The 22,799-nt window shown below is 47.0% G+C and overlaps 1 protein-coding gene across 6 annotated transcripts in view; it reads left to right on the forward strand.

Annotated features, from left to right (window-relative positions):
• The window catches only part of PPIL2 (peptidylprolyl isomerase like 2), a 109,386-nt gene that overhangs the window by 54,199 nt on the left and 32,388 nt on the right, over window positions 1-22,799 (forward strand). For 5 of the 6 annotated variants that reach the window (XR_014785813.1, XR_014785812.1, XM_084820494.1 and 2 more), the window contains 6 exons: window positions 486-519; window positions 12,259-12,376; window positions 14,745-14,801; window positions 20,906-20,978; window positions 21,136-21,198; window positions 21,865-22,004. Coding sequence is in view for 4 of the 6 variants with exons in the window: in XM_084820494.1 (XP_084676620.1) it covers window positions 486-519; window positions 12,259-12,376; window positions 14,745-14,801; window positions 20,906-20,978; window positions 21,136-21,198; window positions 21,865-22,004 (485 nt within the window). In the remaining 2 variants the exon portion in view is untranslated. Of the gene's footprint in view, window positions 1-485; window positions 520-12,258; window positions 12,377-14,744; window positions 14,802-20,778; window positions 20,860-20,905; window positions 20,979-21,135; window positions 21,199-21,864; window positions 22,005-22,799 lie in introns of all 6 variants that reach the window. The other variant, XM_084820495.1, reaches the window with a different exon arrangement.

Genomic DNA, 22,799 nt, shown 5'->3' on the forward strand with positions numbered 1-22,799 from the left:
TAATAACCTTGTCATACGACTAGATAACACTTCCACAGTCTGGTGCCCTCTGGACATTTTGGCTGTGGCTCAGTGGCAGGGCTCTTGCTTCGCATGCAGAAGGTTCCAGGTTCGATCCTCGGCTTCTCCAGGTAGAGCTAGGAAAAAATCCTGCCTGAAACCCTGGAGAGACAGTGCTGGTCAGTGTCGACAGTACTGGGCTAGATGGACCAAGGGTCATTCCCAGCTAACACGGCCAATGATCCAGAATGTTGAGAGCTGTAGTCCAAAGCATCACTAGGTCACCCGAATTGGGGAAGGGTGGACTGGATAACCGATGCACTATGACAACTCAATGATAAAAGGAACTGGAAATAAGTACCAACAGTTCTATTGCCACGACCTGCTAGCAGAGAACAGTCTCAAAAGAAAATTCCATTTCTCTCCCCGCTTTTTTTTTTTTTATTACTCTCACCCTAAGTTCTCCTTATATTTTGATTCTGTAGATCCAAGGAGGAGATCCAACTGGAACAGGAACAGGTAAGCAAACTGGGTTTCTTATCCCCCCTTCACTGATCCACATTTGTATTGGATGTGACTTGTTTTCAGCTTTAAAAGCTGGATTAATTTCATCTTCAGTTCACCCTTTCCAACAGCATGCTTATTCCTCGAGAGTTTAAGGTCAAGGTTTTTCAGGGTGAAAACAACATGAATTGACACTAGGGGTACTCTTTTTTTATGCCGTTTGCAAAAACGAGGCATAAAATATTTCAGATAAATAACATTGGTAGGATGAATGTGTTTGGTAATTTTTCTGGTTATTAGAAAATAACCAAGTACATAGGGGGGTTTGCACTTCCCTGACCCCGTACACCAAGACTTATTTGATTTATACCCTACCTTCTCACCGAGAAAAGGGCGCTCAAGATAGTGGGCATGGGGGAGTGTTTGTGTCTCTGGGTATGGAGAAATAAAAACAAGCCAAAGCATACTGGGTTAATGCACGGCTTTGTGGGCCCTCAGGGCCAAAAAGCAGTATACAAATAAGCCATAGCAACAATAATCACTCAGATCAGTAGGTGAAATTCAGCCTTCCTTGCTCTCCTCCCCCCCACCACCTTTTTGGCCTTTGTGCTCTTTTAATTTTTTATAGCCCATCATAGAGTCATTATAGTCCAATAGGATGCTGTGGGTGTGGCAAAAATGTGTGTGAATGAGTAATGGGGGAAGGGTTCGTGTGTATATATTTGTGTTTCAGAGTGGGGAGGTGAACAGGAAGGCTGTGTGTGTGAGCCCACCGCACCCTACAGCAATCCCTGCTTGTGGCCTGCGGGCAAAAAGTTGCCCACCCCAAATCTGTATAATAGGATGATTATGAAACCTCAGTTTCTTAGGTCTTTTAGGTCTTGGCTTGAGACAGACTTGTGATCTGTTGTAAGCGTAACTCTAACGATGCTTGTGACTTGGTTTAATGTTGCATGAAATCAGAATTCATTGTTTTATGTACATCTGAGTATATGTATCTCAATATGCTTGTAATAATAAGGAAATGTTTAAAAATAAGATAATTTTTACGGCTTTCTTCAGTAAAATTTACAAGGCTGTTTACAACAGAGGGTGTTTGCTTGCTTGTTTGTTTTTAACAGTGGAGATACCGGGCCAGTTCATACGTAACAACAGTTCCTTGATTGTTTAACCCAGGAATTGCCGTGGCTGAGCAGGAGTGAGTGATCCCGCTATCTCCTGAGCGCACATCACTTCCACTTTCAGTCAACAACCCAGGAATGTTCCATTTCTGGGTTATCATGAAGACTGAACCCAGGAACTCTGGGTTGTTTAGGGGTCAAACAACCAGAGTTAACAAACCATGAGTGATTGTTGGGTGAACTCTGGGTTGTTTAACCTCTAAACAACCCAGAGTTCCTGGGTTCAGGTGTCACGACAACAACCCAGGAATGAGTGTGCAGGAGGCAGCATGCTCACTTGTTTGCTTCTGCTCTGTTACGGAAATTCCTGGGTAAAACAACCCAGGAATTGCGGTTACGTGTGAACCAATCCAGTGTGTTGGACTTTAAAAAGAGAGGATACAAGGGAACATGATTCTGTGGAACAGAGGAACTGCCTTATACCAAGTCAGTCCTTTGGTCCACCTAGCTCGATATCGTCCGCTGCATTGACTGGCAGCAGCTCTCAGGGGTTCTTTCCCATCCCCAATGGCAGATGCCATGGGTTGAATCTGAGACCTTTTGCCTGCAAAGCAAGTAGCTCTATCACTGAGCTCTGCTCCTTCCCCAGGCCATCTGCAGTTCATGCACTTTTATGCCGCATCATTGCTCAAACTCATACCAGCATAGGTTATTTTGAGAACCGCAGAATGGAAAAAAAAACAGTGTGGCCTTGAGCAAGGCCCTCGTTATATTCAGAAAGAAAAGAGATGTTTGTGGGAGTGCTCCAGGCCAAACAGGACCAATTCCATCCAAGTCCAACCTTGTTATTAGTCCCTGATTTCTTCATAAAGTTAAGAATAAAAGTTGCCTTGTTTCTCCTGTACTCCCCCCCCCCCCATCTTCCTGCCGTTGTTATCAGTGAGGAAATATTGACAGGGAGTCCAGAACAGTAGACAGACAACACAGACAGGTGTTCCACCAGGAAAGCAAAAGCTCCAGAAGGCATTCTTTGCACTGTTCTGAAGCCAACCGCCTCGTCCTGCCTCCTAGCATAAGTGAGTTCTGTAGACATCTGCACCAGAGACGAGAGTACCGAAACATCTGCCTTGTTAGGTTAGACCACGGCTTCAGAACCTCTTTCAGCCTGAGGGCCAAATTCCGTTTCAGGGAAGGTCTCAGGGGCCTCGTTCCGTTGTGGGTGGGGCCAGAGGCAAAGGGGGTGGGGCAAAAGGATGGGACCAAATCCCCCCCCCCCCCGGCATATTTTAGTTCTTACTGCCATTAAGTAAGCCTCAAGAGAGGCCTCTCAACCTTTTGGAATGGGGAGAAAAACTGCATGAAAGCTGGTAAACCACCAAGCAATCGGTAGTTGGGGGAAAGGGAGTGGGGCCAGGGAAAGGGGCATGGCCTGTTGGGAATCCCCAGCGGGCTGGACTGGGAACCCAAGGGGGCTGGATTTGGCCCCCAGGCCTGAGGTTCTGCATCCTGGGATTAGACCAACAAGGTGCTTTCCATACTTTCAGATCTTGCACTGTTCTTTTGTAGATATGGGTTTTCAGGGCAAGAATAAACACAAAGCATATTAGATTAATTCACTGGTTTGTGGGCCCTCGGGGCCAAAAAGCAGTATACAAATAAGCCATAATAACAATAATAGCTCAGATCAGTAGGTGAAATTCAGCCTTACTTGCTCTCCTCCCACCACCACCTTTTTGGCCTCTGTGCTCTTTTAATTTTTTATAGCTCATCATAGAGTCATTATAGCCCAATAGGATCCTTGAGGCAGCTCAGAAAACAATATTAAAGTCGTAATGTTAACCAGTAGAGCACAATGCTTGGGAGACCTCGCTTTGGTTGTTGCACTGTAATGTCATTTGCATCCTTGCTTTCTCTCTGCTGCCTTAAAAGCAGGTGTGGCAGTTGGTCTGGCATTCAAACTTCAAGCAGAGAATGATGTTGTAAATGTGCCTACCAAATTTCATTTTGCTATCCCACTACCAAACGGAGAAACTGCATTATATTGTGTGTTACATCTAGGGATGGACCATACCACCCCCCCAAAATGTTTAGGCTATTTCTCTCTTCTCTCATTGCCCTCTTCTCTCAGGTGTTTGGCAGCATATAATGAGTCTTTTGGTTGTCTCTGGCCGATTGTTTTTGTTTTAGATATATGTTGTTGTTTGTGCTATTTGTTCTGTGTTATTACATGAATGGTTTTATATTTTATATAATGTATTTTAATGGTTTTTAATTTTTGTGAACTGCCCAGAGAGCTTTGGCTATGGGGCAGTATAGAAATATAATGCATGAATGAATGAATGAATTTCAGCTATTTTGGGGAGGTGAGGATCAATTTCAAGGGTCGGCAGAGTGGGAGGTAAAACTTACTGGTGTTCCTGCAAACTCCTTGCCTTTTTTATTTTCTGAAAATGCCCTGGAGCAATTATAGTGGGGCGTTGTTCCAGCTGGCATTCTGAGGTAATAAAAGGGCAGTCTCCATGGTGTTACAAGGAATTATGGGGAAATGAAATACAGGTACAAAGAAATGCCTAGAAAGGACTTATTTAAACCCTCCTATAAAAAAAGAAGTTAGTTTCACACAGCGGGCAAGTCTTCTCAATGTTTCCTTCTTTTTTCCTTCCGCTTACTTAGCGTGAATTCAACTTGATTACGCGGTTGGCTTGGCGGCCCTCAGAGCTTTTCGTAAAGCTTTGTAGCAAATCGTGCAAAGCTGTGCCTTTACACCCAAGTGATTCCGACATGGGCAGGAGCCCTTCTAGAAGCCAACCATAACTCCGAGTGAATTATGAGAAGTAATTTTCTGACATGTTTCACAGTTGTATGGCTAAATCGCTGACACAAGGAGGCAAACACCTTTGACCTGGTGCAGGGTAAACGGGGAGTGAAGGAGTTGTGCCTGCTCCCACAAGTTCATGTGCAGAGTTTTTAAATTTGTTTTTAACATCTCCACAAACCTGTGTCTGGGCTAAACCATGTTGTAGAACAGGTGGAGGGCTCAGGTGTTTGAATACTCCTCCGTCTAAAAAAAGAAAGAAATCCCAGTGTGTCAGGGAGAAGGAGCCCAGCCTAGCCTCTTCCTTGACACGCTTGCTTTCTGTGTGCAGGGATTTATTTTTCTGTTGAGGAACCCCATCCCCCGCCATCTGGAGTGGTAGATCCCAGTCCCAGGTTTGCCAGGGAGTGGCTCCCTGGCAAACCTCAGGGAGTGCTAGACTCCTGCGCTTAAGCAGAAGGATAACAGGATCTCACGTGGGAAGTAATCACCCTTCCTGATTGCCCTGTTTGCAGACCTGTCCATTTTGTATCCATATCAGCTGATGCGGCAATATTGATTCCAAATTGATTTGGACAAAAGTCTTGCTTGCTTGCTTATTTGTTTTTTTTGGAGTTGGTAAAATGCCAACAGGAGAAGACGAAAATAATTCAAAGCTGAAGCAAAATATCATTTGGACAGCAACTCTGAGGAAAAACTTCCCAAAGCTCTAGAAAGAGTCCGTTAGCGATAAGTTCATGCGATAGGCTTCGCAAATATTTGTGTAGCCTATCGTGGGGGAAAACAGGGATGCAAATGGTCCCTGTTTTGACACAATTACAAACAATTCCAACAAGAAGAAAGGTGGAAGACAACAGAAGAAGCCAATGTGGCTTCACCAAAAGCTTAGAGATGACCTGAAAACAAAAAAGGACACATATAGGAAGTGGAAAGAAGGCCAAGTAACAAAGGAAGAGTACAGGCAGGTAGCACAGAATTGCCGGGATGGCGTCAGGAAGGCTAAAGCTGAGAACAAGTGAACTTGTTTTCTGTCTAAACATGCATAGGATTGCACCCTTAAGGTGCTGCGAAGTCTCTTGACGGTAAGAGCGGTTTGACAACGGAACCCATTATCAAGGGGAGGGACTATAGCTCAGTGGGTAGAGCACCTGCTTTGCATGCAGAAGGTCCTGGGTTCGATGCCCGGCATCTCCTGGTAGGGTTGGAAAAACGCCTGCCTGAAACCCTGGAGAGCCACTGCCAGTCAGTGTTGACAACAGTGGGCTAAGTGGACCCAAGGTCTGCCTCAGAATAAGGCAGCTTCCTATGTTTGTACCTAGACAACTGGTGGATCTCCCCCACTGGAGGTATTCAGGCACAGATTGGCCGGTCATCTTTTGGGGACGCTGTAGCTCTAGATTTCCTACATCGAGCTGTGGGGGTTGCTAGATGGCCTATAGCCCGCCCCGCCCCGACACTTTGGTTCTATGAACTTGGACTCTCCGCTGATTCATTCCAGCTGTACAGCCATCGGCTTGCCCTGTAACTGCCTGGCAGTGCCTGGTCCAGGTTCATGAGAGCCCTTGGGCAAGACACGGTCAAAGGGCCCCCTCCCTCAGTGAATCTGCCTTCTCAGTGCCGTTGTCACAGCTGCTCTTGTTCCTCATCCTCTTCCTTATCATTGCTACCACCTGCTTACTTGGCAGGCAGAGAGAGCCGGGGAGCAAGTCAGCAGTCCACTGCTCCTCCTTCTCACCACCACCATCGACTGGGCCAGAACAAGAGGCGGGTGAACAAGCAGGTAGCAGTGGTGAAGTGGAGGAGCAAGGCCAGGGGGCTCTTGTCAGTGGGCCCCTGCTAGGGTGTGGGACCTCGGCAAGTGCCCCACCATGCCTACCCTTGACGCCAGCCGTGCTGCCTGGAAACCCACCTCCATGGTGGTGGTGTTTAGCTTTAAGACCACAGAAACATCATGAGCTTAAATATGAAAGCCAGGTCCCTTCTTTTTTGGTGTCCTAAATGGGTTAGTTCTCTTCTAACTCCCAAACAAGCAAGGGATTATGTTTTGAACTGAGCCCCATGTCATTCTTCAGAAAGATCAGCATCTTGATACCATGGTCTACAGATAAATAGATGGAGTAGAAAATGGGCATGTTTGTAGTTGTAAATATTCCCCCGCCCCCATTCAAACGAATGGAAATCTACTTCAGCAGCTGCAGTGTGTGAGTTGGCAAACTCTCTTCTGCGGGCTGCCTTTCTAGAGATGATGCATCCACTCTCCATTCCGAGATGCGAACTTCTAGAGACCCTGGGGAAAGAACGGAACCTTACAAAAACATGTGTGTGGGTCTTCCTAGTTTGCCCAGAAGATGGTTAAAATTCCTATAAGGGATAAAGCAACTGATTTATGCATATGATGGCTTTTTATAGCGCTTGTTATGCCCCCCCCCCCCGCCAAGCCTTTGGAATATAGTCGCTATGCATTTTTTAAATTAACAGCGAAGGATATTAAGACAGTGAAGTTGTTAAATTACTCTCACTGGAATAAGTGGCACTCTGGCACAATATATTTTATTTGACTTTTCTAGGCTTCATAGTTCTCTAAGATTCCACTTACGGTGTACAGCTATTTAAGAGGGAAGCTTTAGATGAGTGCTTCGAAGAAGCAATCACAATTTTCCGTCCTCCTTAATCTTAATTCGGCATTTCGGTCTTGAGGTAAGCCTGATTTACATTGTAGCCAGACGAGAAATCGTCCTTTATCTTAGAAGTCATGTGGTAGCTGGAATTCCTTGCAGTAATCGTTTGCTATAATGCGCAACTCCTGGTTTCTCAGAGAAAAATAAGATAAAAGCTCCTATTTCAAGGAGCAGGGGAAGATTTGCCCAAAGCTATCTCTGTTTTAAATGGGTTTAACTGCCATGCCAACCCACAATGAATGCTGGGAAGCAAAGTGATGAGGCAGCTGGCGTCAAGGGTAGGCATGGTTGGGCACCTGCCAAGGGCTCACACTCCAGCAGAGGCCCACTGACAAGAGCCCCCCGGAGTTGCTCCTCCTCTTCACCTCTGCAGCCTGCTTGTTCAGCTGCCTCTTGCTCTGGGTCAGAGAATGGTGGCGGTGAAAAGGAGCAGCAGCAGATGCTGACTTGCTCCCTGGCGCTGTCTGCCTGCCAAGCAAGCAGGTGGTGGCAATGACGAGAAAGAGGATGAGGAGCAAGCGCAGCTGGTGACAACGGTGGTGAGAAGGCAGACTCACTGAAGGAGGGGGTCTTTCTCAATGGCCCTCGAGAGCCTGGAACCAGCACCGCAGCCGGTGACCTGGCATTCCCACTACCAGACCCAGAACGGGAATACTAGTCAACGACTCCAGCCGGGATGTGGGGCGAACCTATCCTGGGGAAGGGGCTGGTGCGCGAATCAGTTTGCTAGCAGTTTCAAAGCTGTATTTCATCATTATGAGATGCTCTGTGTATCTTAAGGCATGGGCAGGGAGATGTCAAGCATGCGTGGTCTGCTTTGTTTAGACCAGTTTTCCCCAACCTGGTGTCCTCCAGATGTGCTGGACGACAATTCCCAGCATCCCAACATGGCTGGCTGGGTGGTGCTGGGAGTTGGCATCCAACCTGGTATAGTCTGGTATAAGGCAGCTTCCCAGGCCCAGTGTCAAGGGTAGGCATTCAAGGGTAGGGGTGACCTGCAAATACAAGAACAAATCCTGATCTGAATTACTGTAGACCAGGCAATCTTGGCACCAAACCCTAAAAATGTACCAGGAGCTGCATGGGGAACAGGTCAAAAGCATCCAATTAATTGTCTCATTTTACAGATGAGGAACGCTGAGGCTGAGAGATAAGTAATCAGCCCAAAGTCCAGCCATTTGTTCTATCACTGCAGAGAATTCTCATTTTTCACTGGGTTTTTTTTCTCTCTCCTGTTCTCTCAGTTTTTACAGAACAGTAATTTGTGTCAGCATTCTGAAGCCCAAAGCATTTTGTTACAGCAGGGGGCGGGCATTCAAATCCCTTTGAGGTTTCTTTTCTGTGTGTTTGGGCGAAGAGGACTGAAAATCTGCAAACTGAACCCTGCAATGGGGAAGAAGTTTGAGAGGCTGATTTGGAGGAGGAAAACAGAGAGCAGGGAGAGGGTTAAGCATCCCATCCCCTGCTGCTTCTCATCTCAAAACCACCTACTTTTGAATCTGCACATCCTTTAACAAAGTGGCTGTCTGAGGGAGTATTGCTAAAGTGAAATGTGTAGGGTAACTCCTGAGTGGCAAAGGAAAGGAGGACTCAAACAAGTTGTCAGTTCTGTAAATAGAAGTCTTCGCATTTCGATCATCCAGAGCTTAGCCATTTTCGTACACCCCTCCCCTCCCTTCACTCCCCTTCCCCGCCCCCACAATTAAGTAAAATGGCAATTAATTTTAAAATTGCAACTGCCGATGCATTTCCCGCCCACACCTTTTGTTTGGAATATTGCAGGGTTTGTTATTTTTAACCTGCTTCAGAGCCCCCACACCCCCATTTTAAACAGCATTTGTTTATGGCAAGCGTCTTGCCAGCAAGGAAGAACACATCTTTTCTGTGACAACCAAGGGGAGCTGCTGTGGTTTTTGAGAAGCAGGCTAGGAAATCCATGGCTACTTCTCTGTCTTGGGGAAAGCAGTGGGCCAAAGTTTCCTTTCTTTTCTCTTCCACTTGTTTTTAAAAAACAAAACAACACCTTGGATTTATTTTTGCATCTTTACATCTGCTGCATCTATTTCAAAGACATGGTGTCTCGCTATTTGTTGATGTGCTCCAAGTTTGTACTTAACAACGGAACGTATCATCCAGTGTGCCTGCTTGGCTGGTAGAATGCTGTTGTTTCGTGTTTTGATCTGAAACCACTGCTCGCATATGCAGAATTGGAAAAGGGGCCATAGCTTGGGTTCAGAGAACTTGCTTTCCATGCAGAAAGTCCAGATTCATCCCTGGCATGTCCAGTTGAAAGTATCAGGTTGAAATACCTCCGCCTGAGACCCTGGAAAGCCCATGCTGGGCTAGGTAGACAAGTAGGCTGACGTGTTTTAAGCAATGATTTTATTTGTTACTACATTTATATCCCGCTTTTTTCCCTCCTGCAAGGAGCCCAAGGCAGCTTACATGATCCTCCTCCTCTCCATTTTATCCTCACAACAACCCTGTGAGGTAGGTTAGGCTGAGAGTCAGTGACTGGCCCAATGTCACCCAGTAAGCTTTGCCACACCGGCTCTCCAATGTTGGGTAAGGGCAGGGGTGGACACGGTATTTTTTCTTCCTCTTCCTTCCCCATCCCATTTTCCTTGCGTGTCATGTCTTTTTAGGTTGTAAGCCTGAGGGCCAGGACTGTCTTGCGGATTTATTTTAAGCCACTCGGAGAGCCGTTCTCCCCCCCGCCCCCAAGGCACAGGATAAAAATACTTTAAATAAATAAGGTAGATCTCCAGATGTGTTGGGACTTCAGATTCTTTACTGTTGGCCATGCTGGCAGGGGCTTCTGGAAGGCGAAGTCCAGAACATCCAGAGATCTACCTTCTGCCCACCGCTGTTGGAGCTCTGCGCCACATGCTTTGCATGCAGAAGGTCCCAGGGTTAATGCCCTGTCTTGCACCCCAAAGAGCCACAGCTGAGCAATGTCAACAGTGCTAAGCTAGATGGACCAACACTTGAAAAGAATGGGGAATCCTATTCATGCCCTGTGTCTCCTCTCCCCTTAAGGAAGAAATAATAAATGAGAAGCATGTGGGTCTGTTTGCATGCAGGGGAATGGGGCAGGGAGAACGTCTTGGAGTCTTCCCAGTGCCTGATGGTCCGACTTTCCTTTCCCCTCCCTTTGATGTCTTTGCTGCTTTTGCACTTGCTGGTGTTTCAAATTGTTTCGCCGCGTACGTGTTCCAATAGCCTCTGGAGTACATCAGATGCTTCTGGAAACCGCTGTTCTGCCAGCGATACGGTTTCTCCAGGGGATTCTTCAGCTTGTCTGGAGAGCAGACCAGCCCCTCTTTTCAGATGCATTTCTGGTGTTTCGCTTTCTTTCCATTAATGACGTAAAGGGAGCGAGAGAGCAAGCGAGACAGAGAAGTATACACACATTTTTTTACTCTTTCATGGTTTGTCAGTCAAGATTAGAACTGTTGACCATATAAGTATGGAAATGACTTGTCTCAGAATTTTCTCTCCTGTTTAAGACTAGTCCTGGAGGGAAAATGAAAATGTCACAACTGTCATAAATAGCAGAGAAGTGACAGCCAAGCAAATAGGTCTGCACCCAAATGGAGATTCCATTTTCTATCTGTTCAAGAGAAAATCGGAGCGCAGAGCGGCACCACAAAATAGCAGGGGTGCAAATTGCAGATTAGAAGTCTTGTGTGAATTGCAAGGAGTTCACTCCTCCTGGAAGGGCTAATAATTTGGGGAAAACATACACAACGTGGGGGTATGAGGGGGATGTTTGGCCATCTTTTTTTTTTAAATGGTGTTATTCCTTTTCCAAAATCAAATCAACCTAAGCAATGAGAAGAAGAAGAAATATATTTAAGTTTAAATCTAATTATTGACAGAGGGTAGTATATTTAACATCTATTTGTATTTTTCTGCTTTACTTTACCAACCATGATATAAGTTATAAGAAGAGGAGTACAAGATTTGGCCATCTTTTGAGCCTTCCCCTGTTCCCCGGGGCGAGGGTAGGGAAGTGTTCTGACCACGGGGGCCGGATTGCATCCCAAGACACCCTCCAGAGGGCTGGGTGATGTCAGGGAACAGGGTCCTTCCCCACGCCCGGCCCTCAAAGCCCTGTCGCCTGACACCTTTCTCTATGGATGCTCCATGCCTCTCTGTACACGGAAGAAGGGACAGCCTTTCCCTGTGCATTGCTAGAGAGGGCTGCCTTTCTCTGGCACTGAAGAGAGAAGCCCCGCTCTGAGCACTGGGTGGGGCCTAGGGAAAGGATTGGGCCTAGGACAGAAGCTGGTGGGCCGCACGGGGAAGCCCCAAGGGCCCGCAAGTTCCTCATCACTGCAAACCCTGTGGTCCCTCCAAGCCTGCCAGTACCTCCCCTTCTGCGTAGATGGTGACAGCTTGGCTACACTAGGATCCACGCTCTGAGAATTGGTTTGGTATAGGATTGGATGAGAGCTTCGCATATAGAAGGTTCCCCCATTCAATCCCCAGGTAGGGCAGGAAAAACTCCTGCCTGAAACTCTGAAGAGCCACTGCCAGTCAGCGTCCGCAATACTGGATTAGATGGACCAATGGGCTGACTCCGTATAAGTCTGCTTCCTATGTTCTTCTCTCTCCCCCATTCCCTGTTGTAATTGTATTTATCAGTTGCCGTATTTATCAGTTGCTGTATTAGCGGTTGTTTTGACATAGCAACTCCCTTCCTGGATCAGAAGCTATTTTCTCGCTTGAAAATGATGGTTGAGAAACGAAGTATGCAGCCCCATCTACAGATGTGTGATTTTCATATCAATATTTGATAGAGTAGTATGTGAGAATTTCACATTTCGCCATGTATTTTCATATGAACCTGTTGGTAGTTCGAACTTTCTATATCTATATAGGTAGATAAAGATGTGGTTCTATTATTGCATTATATTTTAATGGAATGTTTATTCTACAATTTGTTAATGAATTAGAGAAAATGGCAGTTGTGGGGTTTGTGATTGTAAATGCATTGACATTTGACTGTGTGTGTGAGTGTGAGGGAGGGAGAGGGAGAGGGAGGGGAGATTGGGATTGGGATTGGCATGACTTCACCATGCGGGTGTGGGAGTAGCATTGTCTTTTGGAAAGTTTTATGTTTGTTTAATTTCAGGAGGAGAGTCCATTTGGGGAAAACCTTTCAAGGATGAGTTCAAGCCCAACTTGTCTCACAAAGGCCGCGGCGTCCTCAGCATGGCCAATACCGGAGTCAACAATAACAAGTCCCAATTGTAAGTGATGCCTTGGCAGCTCTTCTGCTCTCCGTAGCACATGGCTTGTAACACTTGAAGAAGCATGAGGTGAAAACTCTGTTCTCCCAGGCTTAGATAGAATGGTTGGCCTTTAGTTGCTTTGAAGGCAGCTACTGTTCTGCAATAGATCTTAATCTGCTTAATTCCTAGGTCTTATCTTTGAAATTTTAAAAAATTGCATGTAAGCCACTGCAGGGAAGGCAGGTTCTAATTCTTCCAGATAAATAAACTAGAAGACAATCCAGCCAGCCTTGCTGCGTCTAACTTAGATCTGTACCGATGGCTTTTCTGCAGCGCCTGGTGAAGTCACCTCCCAGAATGACCTCAAAAGGTCTTTAGTTCATTGTTTTGAGGATAAAATGGGGAGGAGGAAGATTATGTATACCACCTTGGGTTCCTTAAGTAGAAAAAAAGGTGGGATTTGTATGACAGGAAGGAAGGAAGGAAGGAAGGAAGGAAGGAAGGAAGGAAGGAAGGAAGGGCTGGCTGATGCCATGTCCTGGTGTGTTGGTCATACACTCAATGAGCCTCCAGGGGTACTGAACCTCTTTCAGCTGGAGGGCTGAATTCCATTTTGGAGAAGCTCTCCGGGGCCATGTTCCAGCGGTGGGCAAGGCCAAAGTGGCAGGGCTCCAAATCTGAAAAATGCCAGCAGGTTTTAACTGAAATCCAGTAACTGAGACATAGGAGAGGCATTCCAACCTTTTAGAATGGGGGAAAAAAACTTCACGAAATCTGGGAAACCACCAATTGGTGGTTGGGAGAAAGGGGGTGTGGCCATCTGGGGTGCCAAGGAGGCCAGATTGGAATCCAAGGCAAGCCAGGCTTGGACCATGGGCCTAGGTTATACATCCCTGCTCTAGGTAGTGGGCTCCTACTGCACATAGAACATAGGATGTTGCAGTGGAGGCTGGTGGCTGCCATGTCAGTGGGGCGGTGAATCCGCTCCAGGTTTCAGTCAGAAGCCTGGAGCAGTTCTGACTGGTTCTGACTGCAGCCCAGAGCGGATTCACTGCCTCACTGACATTGCAGCCACCAGGCTGCACTGGGATTGCCATATATCAAGTCAGGCTATTTATCCCTCTACCTTGGTATTGTCAACACTGACCAACAGTGCTTCTCAAGAGTCTCAGGACGGGGTCTTTGGCATCTCCCACTACCTGAACTGTTTAAAAATTGGAGCTACCAGGGATCGAACCTGGGGTCGGGTGCTCTTGCACGGAGCCCGAGCCCCTCCACTAACGTTGCTTGAGCCCCTGCCTCCCCTAACCTGGTACTGCCCCAACTCCCATCATTCCCAACCAGCACAGCCAATGGCCATGCTGGGGAGGAATGATAGGAGCTGTAGCCCAACACCTACATTTGCACGCAACTGTGCCCCACCGGCACAGTCCAAAAGAGGAGGTTGGATGAAGGCAGGTCATGCCAGTGTGTGACTGTCACACGCAGGAACTGGTGCACACGGGGTTCTCTCCGTAATGCCTCTTAATCGCTAACGGATCTTAATGCCTGTTGCGTGTGTGCACCAGAGCGCAGCCTGAGCTGGTCTTCATTAACAGAGTCCCTCCTGGCCTTTCCTGTTATCCCTGATTCCGCAAGTGATGGTTTGATTACAGATTCAGTTCTGTTACAGCAAAACACCAACTCAGACGCAACCCTCTTCGGAACCTTGCAGAATCGTACGCATCTTTGAATAGCTTCTGCCGCTCCGTGCTAGTCTAAAGGTCTTGGTATCCCATAGGCCAGCCAGACGTATTGGAAGTAAAAGCGTTGTGCATGTGTGCGCATAGACACGCAGGAGCACAGGGAACTGCTTTATGCTGAGTCAGGCCATCGGCCCAGCTAGCCCAGGGTTGCTAACACTGACTGGCAGCAGCTCTCCAGGGCTTCAGGCAGGGGGTTGTTTTTCCAGCCCTGCTTGGAGATGCTGGAGACTGAGCCAGGGGCCTTCTGCATGCAGAGCGGGTGCTCTGCCGCTGAGCTCCTGTCTCTCCCAGTGCTGGCACCTCCCATATATATACACATACACACACGCGCGCGGATTAAAACAATGTTTCTCAGAACCTCTATATTCCGTTCCCCTTCTAAATTTACTAGATCTTCCATTCAAGCTAGAAATCACTCTAGGACATACCCGTGCTGCTACGTTCCCACCCTCTTAGTTGCTTCCCCTCCCCACCAACACGCCTTCCGCCTTGGATCCTACATACTCCCTCACCTTTTGCCATTTGGCCTGCACAGGCCACAACTGTCTGTGTCTTTGAAATTCTCCAGCTTTTGAAAACTCTGGATACGTTCTGTTCATTACAGGCTTGTAAGAGCTGTCTTTTTTCCCCTCCCCTTCCAGCTTCATCACATTCCGCTCCTGTGCGTACCTGGACAAGAAGCACACAGTGTTTGGAAGGTAAAGGAAGCGATTTCGTTGAATCATATATCAAATTTTCCTGTGCACTTTGATGCAGAGAAATAGCCATCATGGTGTTGGGATTAGCATGATGGGCTCAGACCAGGAGGATCTGAATTCAGAAACCAATTCAGCCATGAAGCTCCCTGGGTGACCAGTCCCTTCTTTCTCAGTCTTACCTGTCTCACAGGGTTGTTGTGAAGATAAAAGGGTGTAAGGTCATGTATGCTACCCTGAGCTCCTTAGACGAAAGAACGAGACTACAATGTAATGGAGATGAAAAGAGAAATTGTCCTTGGCATACTACCAGCCTGGGTACCACGTTCAAGCAAAAGTGTTTCATTCTGATGATTGGCAGCCACATCTTCTCTCCGTACATTGATTTTTCCACTTATATAGTAAAATTCTTTTCTCAGGCACACTGATTAGGCCTCTGTGTTGCCTTAGGCAGTAAGGTAGCATTTCACACCTCACTACTGAAAATAAAGCGCATCAGCCAGGGCTGGCCCATGTGTGGGGTGGGCCGGACTTTGGGAAGGTTCCCTTAGTGGGTCCTCTCCCTGAATGGATCCACCTCCTTGCCACTCTCCCCACTGCCCCCTTGCTGGCTCTCTTCTTCTGGGCCCAACCCACACAGCTGCTGAGAGGGCAAGAGAAGTGGAGACTGCTGCTTCTCCTTGCTCCGTCACTGCTCACTCAGAGAGGCCCAGAGAACAGGCCATGACCGCCTGGGTCTGCAGTGGGCCCCCTGCTGGATTCTGGGTCTTGATGAGTGCCCAGCAATGCTAACCCCCGGCGCCAGCCCTGAAATCAGCCTTTCAATCACCGCAGATGTGTTCTAGAAAGTGTGCATAAAAGAGAAGGAATCTCTTGCACCGAAGAAATAAAGGATTTTGAAGAGGACAGGACAGGTCACACCAACCTGTGCCTTTCTCTCCTAAACCCTTTATTTCCTGGGGTGCATCCTGGTGAAGGTGGCTCTGCAGTTCATTCCGTAAAGTTAGGTTCACAGTAACTAAAGGTGTCTGTGCAGTTACGAGCAATGGTATACTGTCACTGGAACTAAAAATAGCTTCTTCCAGTCCCACAGACCTCATGAGTCACTGTCACAAATTCAGCAAGGAGAAAGTGTGTTAGGGACATATGTGTGATCTTCACGCCTTTACTGTTTTTCCTTTCTTTCTTTTTTTGCTCCAGCCTCTGTAAGAGCAAATCTTGATTAAGAAATGCTCCTAAATCTCGAGCTGCCATTGTAGTGAAATCACTAATGCAAGACATGCTTCTGAGATGATTGCACTCTTTCATCAGTTCATTAGCAACTCATGTTCTTGCATATGTAAATGGAGGCTTTGCACATTACCCCTGTGAAGGCCTGCCTGGCTTGGCTTTTAAGCTGTGTGGAGATATACATAATTTGCATGATGATCCATATTCGCCTCTTCTTGGTCAGAAGTTAATCCTTCCACAGAGAATCAAGCACAGGAGCAACTGGTTCTTCCTTTTCCCTGTGCGAAGTGCCGATTGGCTGGCCCTTTTGACAATTACGATGCCACCTGTCCCCTTCTGCCAGCCAGCCATGTGGAGTGCTGATTGGCCGGCCCTTCTGACAATCATGACGCCACCTCTGTCCCTTTCCCTTAGCTAGCCATGCAGCGTGCTGATTGGCTGGCCCTTATGACAATCGCAAAGCCACCTTCCCCGGAGCAATGTTTGTTTTTGTTTTGAAATGGACTGATGTTGCATTTCACTATAAAAATATGCCAGGTGGCTTGAGGGGTGGGGGGCGGTTGCTTTGTTTTTTATGAAAGCTGGCCCAAAGTGGGTGGCTGGAAGAGGTGAAAATTGGTGGGTGGCAGGTGGGACGCAGAGCCTGCCTTGCAGTACAAAAACAGCACCAGCTCCTGTAGAGAGACACATCTGCTTCAGTACTGGATAGTTTAAGTGGAGAATTCAGCCTTTTCTTCCAGGTGTCCTGATTTGTCCCGTTGGCTCAGTTTATGAGAATCTGAGGCAGAAGCTTTTGCTCTTCTGATTTCCCTCAGCATTGTTGCCAAGCTCAGTCTCTTTGGACTGTGTGTTTCTCCAAGCAGAAGTTTGGCTGCAGTAAAAAGGTACACATGCTAATCAGGGCTGGGGAGCCCTTCAGTGCACTTCTGTGTTGAAATCGGTGCTGCCGATTTCAACACAAAAGACTGCAGGTGCATGTCTTTTGCTGCATGGTCACTGTGGGCTGGTTCCGCAAGGGAAATAACCGCCGGCCACATACTGGTCAGATTTCCCAAAATAACCTTGCTGGCGCGGATTGCTGTGTCATCTGAACCTGGGTGACATGGCTTGTTTGGGGTGGGCAGCAACCCTCAAATAACCCAACAAAAGTCCATGGATTGTTAACCACGCCACAATTGTGCGAACTGGGTCCATGTGTCCACCCAGGATCTAGAACGGTGCAGACAGTTTTTAAGCAACAGACAGCCTAGCACTGGGGTCTCCAGCAAGGACACCTCTCTTGGTGTCCACCAGTCTTCCTGCCCCTCCCAATTTTAATATTATTTCTTAAGATTTTTTTTTTATTATTAAACTAGGAGGTTGCCATGCACAAACAACATGCCGCCCTCCAGCACCACCTTTATTTGGGTTCAAATGAGTGGATTTTTGTGTTTGGAGCTCAGATGCCCCTACCAAAGTACAGTATCTGCCTTGTACTTTGGTTCTTGGGCAAGTTACGTTTCTTTTAGTCTCACCAGTTTGACATCTGACAAATGCGTGTTTTAGGACTGGCCCTGCCCACCATGGCAGCCATTTTATGAATGAGCAAGCCCTCCCATGGCAGCCATTTTGTGAGAGTGTCCGCAACTCTCTCAACATTCCAAATGTGCCCACCAACCCAAAAAGGTTGGGGACCCCTGCTCCTAATGCACAGAATTAGGCTTTTCCAACTATAAAGGATACCATGCTTTGCTCTAAATCTTAAAATGATTTTTCTGGTAAACGCAGGCTTTCAGAGCGGATGTATGTGGATTTTTCTCACTCAAACTAGTTTTCTTTCCTTCCTTCTGCTAGATGTTTTTGTTTCTCCTCTAAAGCATTCCAGATACTTTGTGTATTTTTATTTTATTTTTGCATTGTCTTCTGGGCAGGAAACTGCGTGATTTATTTTGAGTCTCGGCCAGCGCAGTATAGCATAAGGTTTAACTGATATTATTTAGGAGACTAAAAATGCACACATAAGTTGAAAAGAAAATGTACAAGGGACAGTTGTCAGATGAGTGGAGACAAACCCGCACTGAATGTAGGAATAAATTTAGGGAGTGATGCTTTTATAAGGCTTAACATAGTGGTGCAATCCTTTTTGGCAATAGTACAAAATACAGCACTCAGAACGTGTTGGTGGTGGTAATAGTAATAAAGTAACATTTGAATGGTGCTTTCAAGTGTTCAAAGAGAACTTTACATGCAGTATCTAGCTGTAATACTTACCACAACCCTGTAAGGTGGGTCAGTATTATTATCCTTCATATTGCAGATGAGGGACTGAGACTGAATGAGAGTGACTTACCCAAGTCCTCTACTCTAGTGAGTTTAGCAGAGGTGAGATTTAAACCAGGGAATTCCCAATCTGTAGCTCAGTCTCTTAGCTATGCCACACCAGCTCCTGTTGAGAGGGTTCACCCTCTCCCCGCCCCTGCCCCCCACATATAGGCTGTTCACACCACACGCTAACCCACACTCAGTAGCTGAGTGTGGGCTGTTGTTGAAAAGTGGGTTGCTTTTTGAACCGTGAGTTAGTGTGCTGTCTGAACCCAGGACATTTTCTGCAGGGTGTCTCGTTAACCACCCCAAACAACCCAACAACAAACCATAGGTTCTCAAGGTGGCTTGTTTGAGAAAATAAGCCACACTACATGGTTAACAAGCCACCCTATGGATGTTCAGACAACATGTTAACCCACGGTTCAACAAACAGCCCACGGTTCAACTACAACCCACAGTCAACCACTGAGTGTGGGTTAGCATGTTGTGCGAACCCAGTCCCTATGGCCCTGATGAAACCCACCCCCCACCCCACAAGCTGGGAGAGAAAAGCTTCCTTTGGTGACAATGACAGCTTTCCTCTGGGTGCCTGAGCATGCCCCTCAGTGGCGCCAGCCCTCAGCCCAGATCTATCAACTGTGTTTTAATCATGCTGTATTTCTCATATTCTTTTAGTTCACCCTGAACTGCGATGAAATCCCACGCTTGTTAGCAAAATGCATTTCTGAATGATGCTGGGGGCATGGGGGCTGGTGGAATTGGGTTGCGGAGAAGGGCGGGTTCGTTGAGGCACCCAGCAGATGGTACTGTAGATGTTTTGGATGATCAAAGCCTAATTAGATCAAGACCCCCCCCCCAGAAGATGGCAGAGTTATTTGTGAGAGAAGCTTCCCAGTATTTAAACTGTAAGCGTGCTCCAGCGGCAATGAAAAATGCAGAGCACAGTATGTCAGATGGGCTGTGACCTTCAGCGCTATCAAGGCTTCTCTTGTTATCGGCCTGAAGCATCATGATCAAATGGAGGTTCTGCTGCAGACTTTCTAAAGTACGTAGAAATAAATTGTGGAACAGCTTGTTGAAAAGGCTGGCTCTAAAGGGTTTCCCCAAGTTTCAAACAGAAATTTTTGTGTATCCTACTCTGCCATACAGAATAGCAAACTGCATATAATTCAGACAGAAACTTGAGTAGGAATTTTTTGCTGCTTGGTCAGAGTTCTCGCCAGAGTTTGTAGTCGTTGGTGTCTATTTTTTGGGTAGTTTCACTTAAAATGTTATAATGTTGCTTTTCCCAGAGCTCAAATCCATTTCCGAACAAGTTTAAAAACATACACACACAAAAATCCATTAAACTCAGAATATCCTGGTGAAATTTAGTAAACCCCAAGCCAGCAAAAGGTGAGGTACCTTTCAGCTTTTGGGAAGGCAAGGAAAGTGGCCTGACTCAGCACCTAAGGTTTGTGGAAGTTTGTGCTGCAGCCCCGGGGTCATCACTGTAAAGGCCCTGCTTCTGGCACCTACAGTTCTACCTTATTGCCTTGATGGATGACAGCATAGTGCCAGGTTTGAAGGGTGTCATTCGCAGAGCAACTGATAAAGGCAAGCCCACAGAGCCATCAGATTCATCTGATTTCATTCACATTTCATATCATTTTCAAGTATTTCACTTCTATACTGCCCAATAGCCAAAGCTGTCTGGGTGGTTCACAAAAATCAAAACCCAAAATACAACATAATAAAAGCATAATGTAAAATCTTTTAACATACAAAAACTTCAAAACAATTTAAAACAACTAAAAGTATTCACAAGAAAATACCAGGACCTGATAAAACAACTAACATTAAAAGCCCCACCATATCCCATCAGATGTTTGGGAGTAGGGGAAAGTCTTAACCTGGCACTGGAAAGATGACAATGTTGATTCCAGGCAGACCTCACAGGCGAGAGCATCCTACAATCGGGGGGCTACCACTGAGAAGGCCGTCTCCCCTTGTTGACCCTTGTACATAAATTTAGGGTGCGCGCCTATGCGTATTTAGATAGAAAGAAGTCCCACAACTCTCATCAGCCCTCGCCAACCTAGCCAATGGTGAGGGATAATGGGAATTGTAGGACAAAACATTTGGAGGGCCACAAGTTGTCCACCCCTGATTTAGGGCTTGCCATTTCACATTTGACCTGTGAAAGCTCCCACTGTGCGCCCTGACCTCAGTCTGGCTACATACCAGGAAGGGGTGGGATGTGTCCTTTCGCTTGGTTTTGAAAGGACAGGTTGCTTCCTTGTAACTGTGGTACTTGGAGCAGTCATCTGCGCATCCACACATATGGTCTCTGTGCCAGCATGGAGCCTCGATTTGGGAACCTTCTACAGTTGAGGAATTTTGGTGGGAACCCTCCCCTGCTGCCCTCCCCCGCATGTCCCTAATGGTTTCCCGTTTATTCCCTCAGTTCTTCTTCGATTGCCATTGTGCGAGGCTTGTTGCAGACGCTGTGTCTAGAGACTGCGTTTTTTTCCTCTAAAAAGCTGAGGTAATTTTTTCCTCCCTTGCATATTTGTTCTCTTTTTTTTATATAGAGTGGTCGGTGGTTTTGAGACCCTGACAGCAATGGAGAATGTGGAGAGTGATCCGAAAACTGACCGTCCCAAGGTATAATAGCATCACTTGCACAAAGTTGCCCAGTCAGAACTAAAAACGTCTCTCACCTTCTGTGTGTCCTGCTTGTTCATCCTTTAAACCGAACTTCAGGGAAATGACACCACTTCAGTGAAGCGCATCATACTTATCCCCCCCCTTTTGTTCTCAGGAGGAAATACGAATCAAGTCAACAACTGTTTTTGTGGACCCATATGAAGAGGCAGATGCTCAGGTGATGATGGAAGTATTAACCTAAGTAGGCCTGCGCACCAAAGACCTCAAGCAGGAAATGATTTCATACCTTTTAGGCAGCCTTGGCTCTTCTCTCCCTACACTTTCTTTTCTTCTTCTTTTCCTTGTGGGATTTAAGTGCTGCAGGATGTGGCGATAAGCTGCTGGCTTCGATGTCTTCCAAAAATACATTAGAAAAATTCATAGAGTATTGGAGTGACAGCAGCCATCAGCCACAATGGCCCAATGGGATACTTCTGAATACCAGGTGCCGGGGGAGGAAAGAGGAGCTATAGGCCCTGCCTGTGGGCTTCCTGGAGGCATCTGGCTGGACGCTGTGGGCAATGGGATCGCTGGCCTAGATGGATCTTTGGTGTCCTCCATCAGGACTTATTTTTATGTATTTCCTCATTCACAGTCCAACAGATGTGGTGCAAAGCCATGCCCCCTGTCCTGTGCATGATGCTGTCTCCAGACCGAGAAAGCAACAGACTGGTGGGCAGTGCATGCTCCTGGAAGGATTAGTTCTCCCTGGGACAGACAGAGTCGCCTGTGGCAGCTAGTCTGCCGGGGTCCTAGTCTTTTGTCTAGATGCCCTCTGGTCTGTTTGAAACCCCTGCTTCGGTGATTTTGGGAATGCTGTTTGGTTGTGCTTGTTTTCTCAAAGGTTGCCAAAGAAAGAGAGAAGGCCCAGGAAGAGGAGAAGGCAGCAAAGGGGGAAACCAAAACAGTGGTCCCAAAAGTGGTGCATCACACTCCAAAAACATACCGCGAGGGGGTCGGGAAGTACATTAACCTAGCTGCAGCGTAAGTGCCTGGCACTTTTGGCCTTCTTGAACTTGTGCGTCCCTTTGCATGGAGAAGTGAGGCAGTGCCGTGTCTTCATGGTGTACGAAGCTGCTTTCAACCCAGTCAAGACCATTGCTCATCCCAACTCAGCACCGTCTCCTCTGACTGGCAGTAGCCCTCCAGTGTCTTAGGCTAGGGGCTTTGTCCCATGCCCTGCTACCTGATCCTGTAAGCTGGAGGTGTCGGGGTTCACACCAGGCTTTCTGCGGGCTGAGCAAGTGCTCTCCCTACCAAGCCCTGGCCCCTTTCTCCTTCATCATCTTTGTTTGGACCCAGCTTCTGCAGGTGTGCCTGTCAGGTTACATAGAACTCACTGGGCTGGTTCACACAACATGACTTATTTAACCCACAGTGAGCTGCAGTGTGTGTGGCCCTGTCGTCTGAACCCGGTCTTCCTGGGTTATTCAAGGTTTATAAACAACCCTCACTTCACCCCCACTGCAGCTCATTGGTTGAGCAACAGCTGTTTAAACCCTTGATTAACCCACGACGACCGGGTTCGGATGATACAGTGCAACCTCTCATAAGCCCAGTTGTAGGCTGTGTAATCAAAATGTCCATGGCACATGCCCAGCACATGCCACAGCTCATCATTGATTAAATAACCCTCGATAAGCTGGCTGTGTCATGCAAACCAGGTCATTGAATGCAAGCTGATAGCCTTGGGGATGGAATATAAAGATTTGAGCAGGAGTTGGACAGAGAGAGGGAGAAGATCAGAGAGAGAATGGGGGAGGTCCCCAAGGGGAGAGT

The sequence above is a fragment of the Heloderma suspectum genome, chromosome 13 (assembly GCF_057233095.1).
Source record: "Heloderma suspectum isolate Gila_16-S chromosome 13, 16-S_ref, whole genome shotgun sequence".
Taxonomy (NCBI): domain Eukaryota; kingdom Metazoa; phylum Chordata; class Lepidosauria; order Squamata; family Helodermatidae; genus Heloderma; species Heloderma suspectum.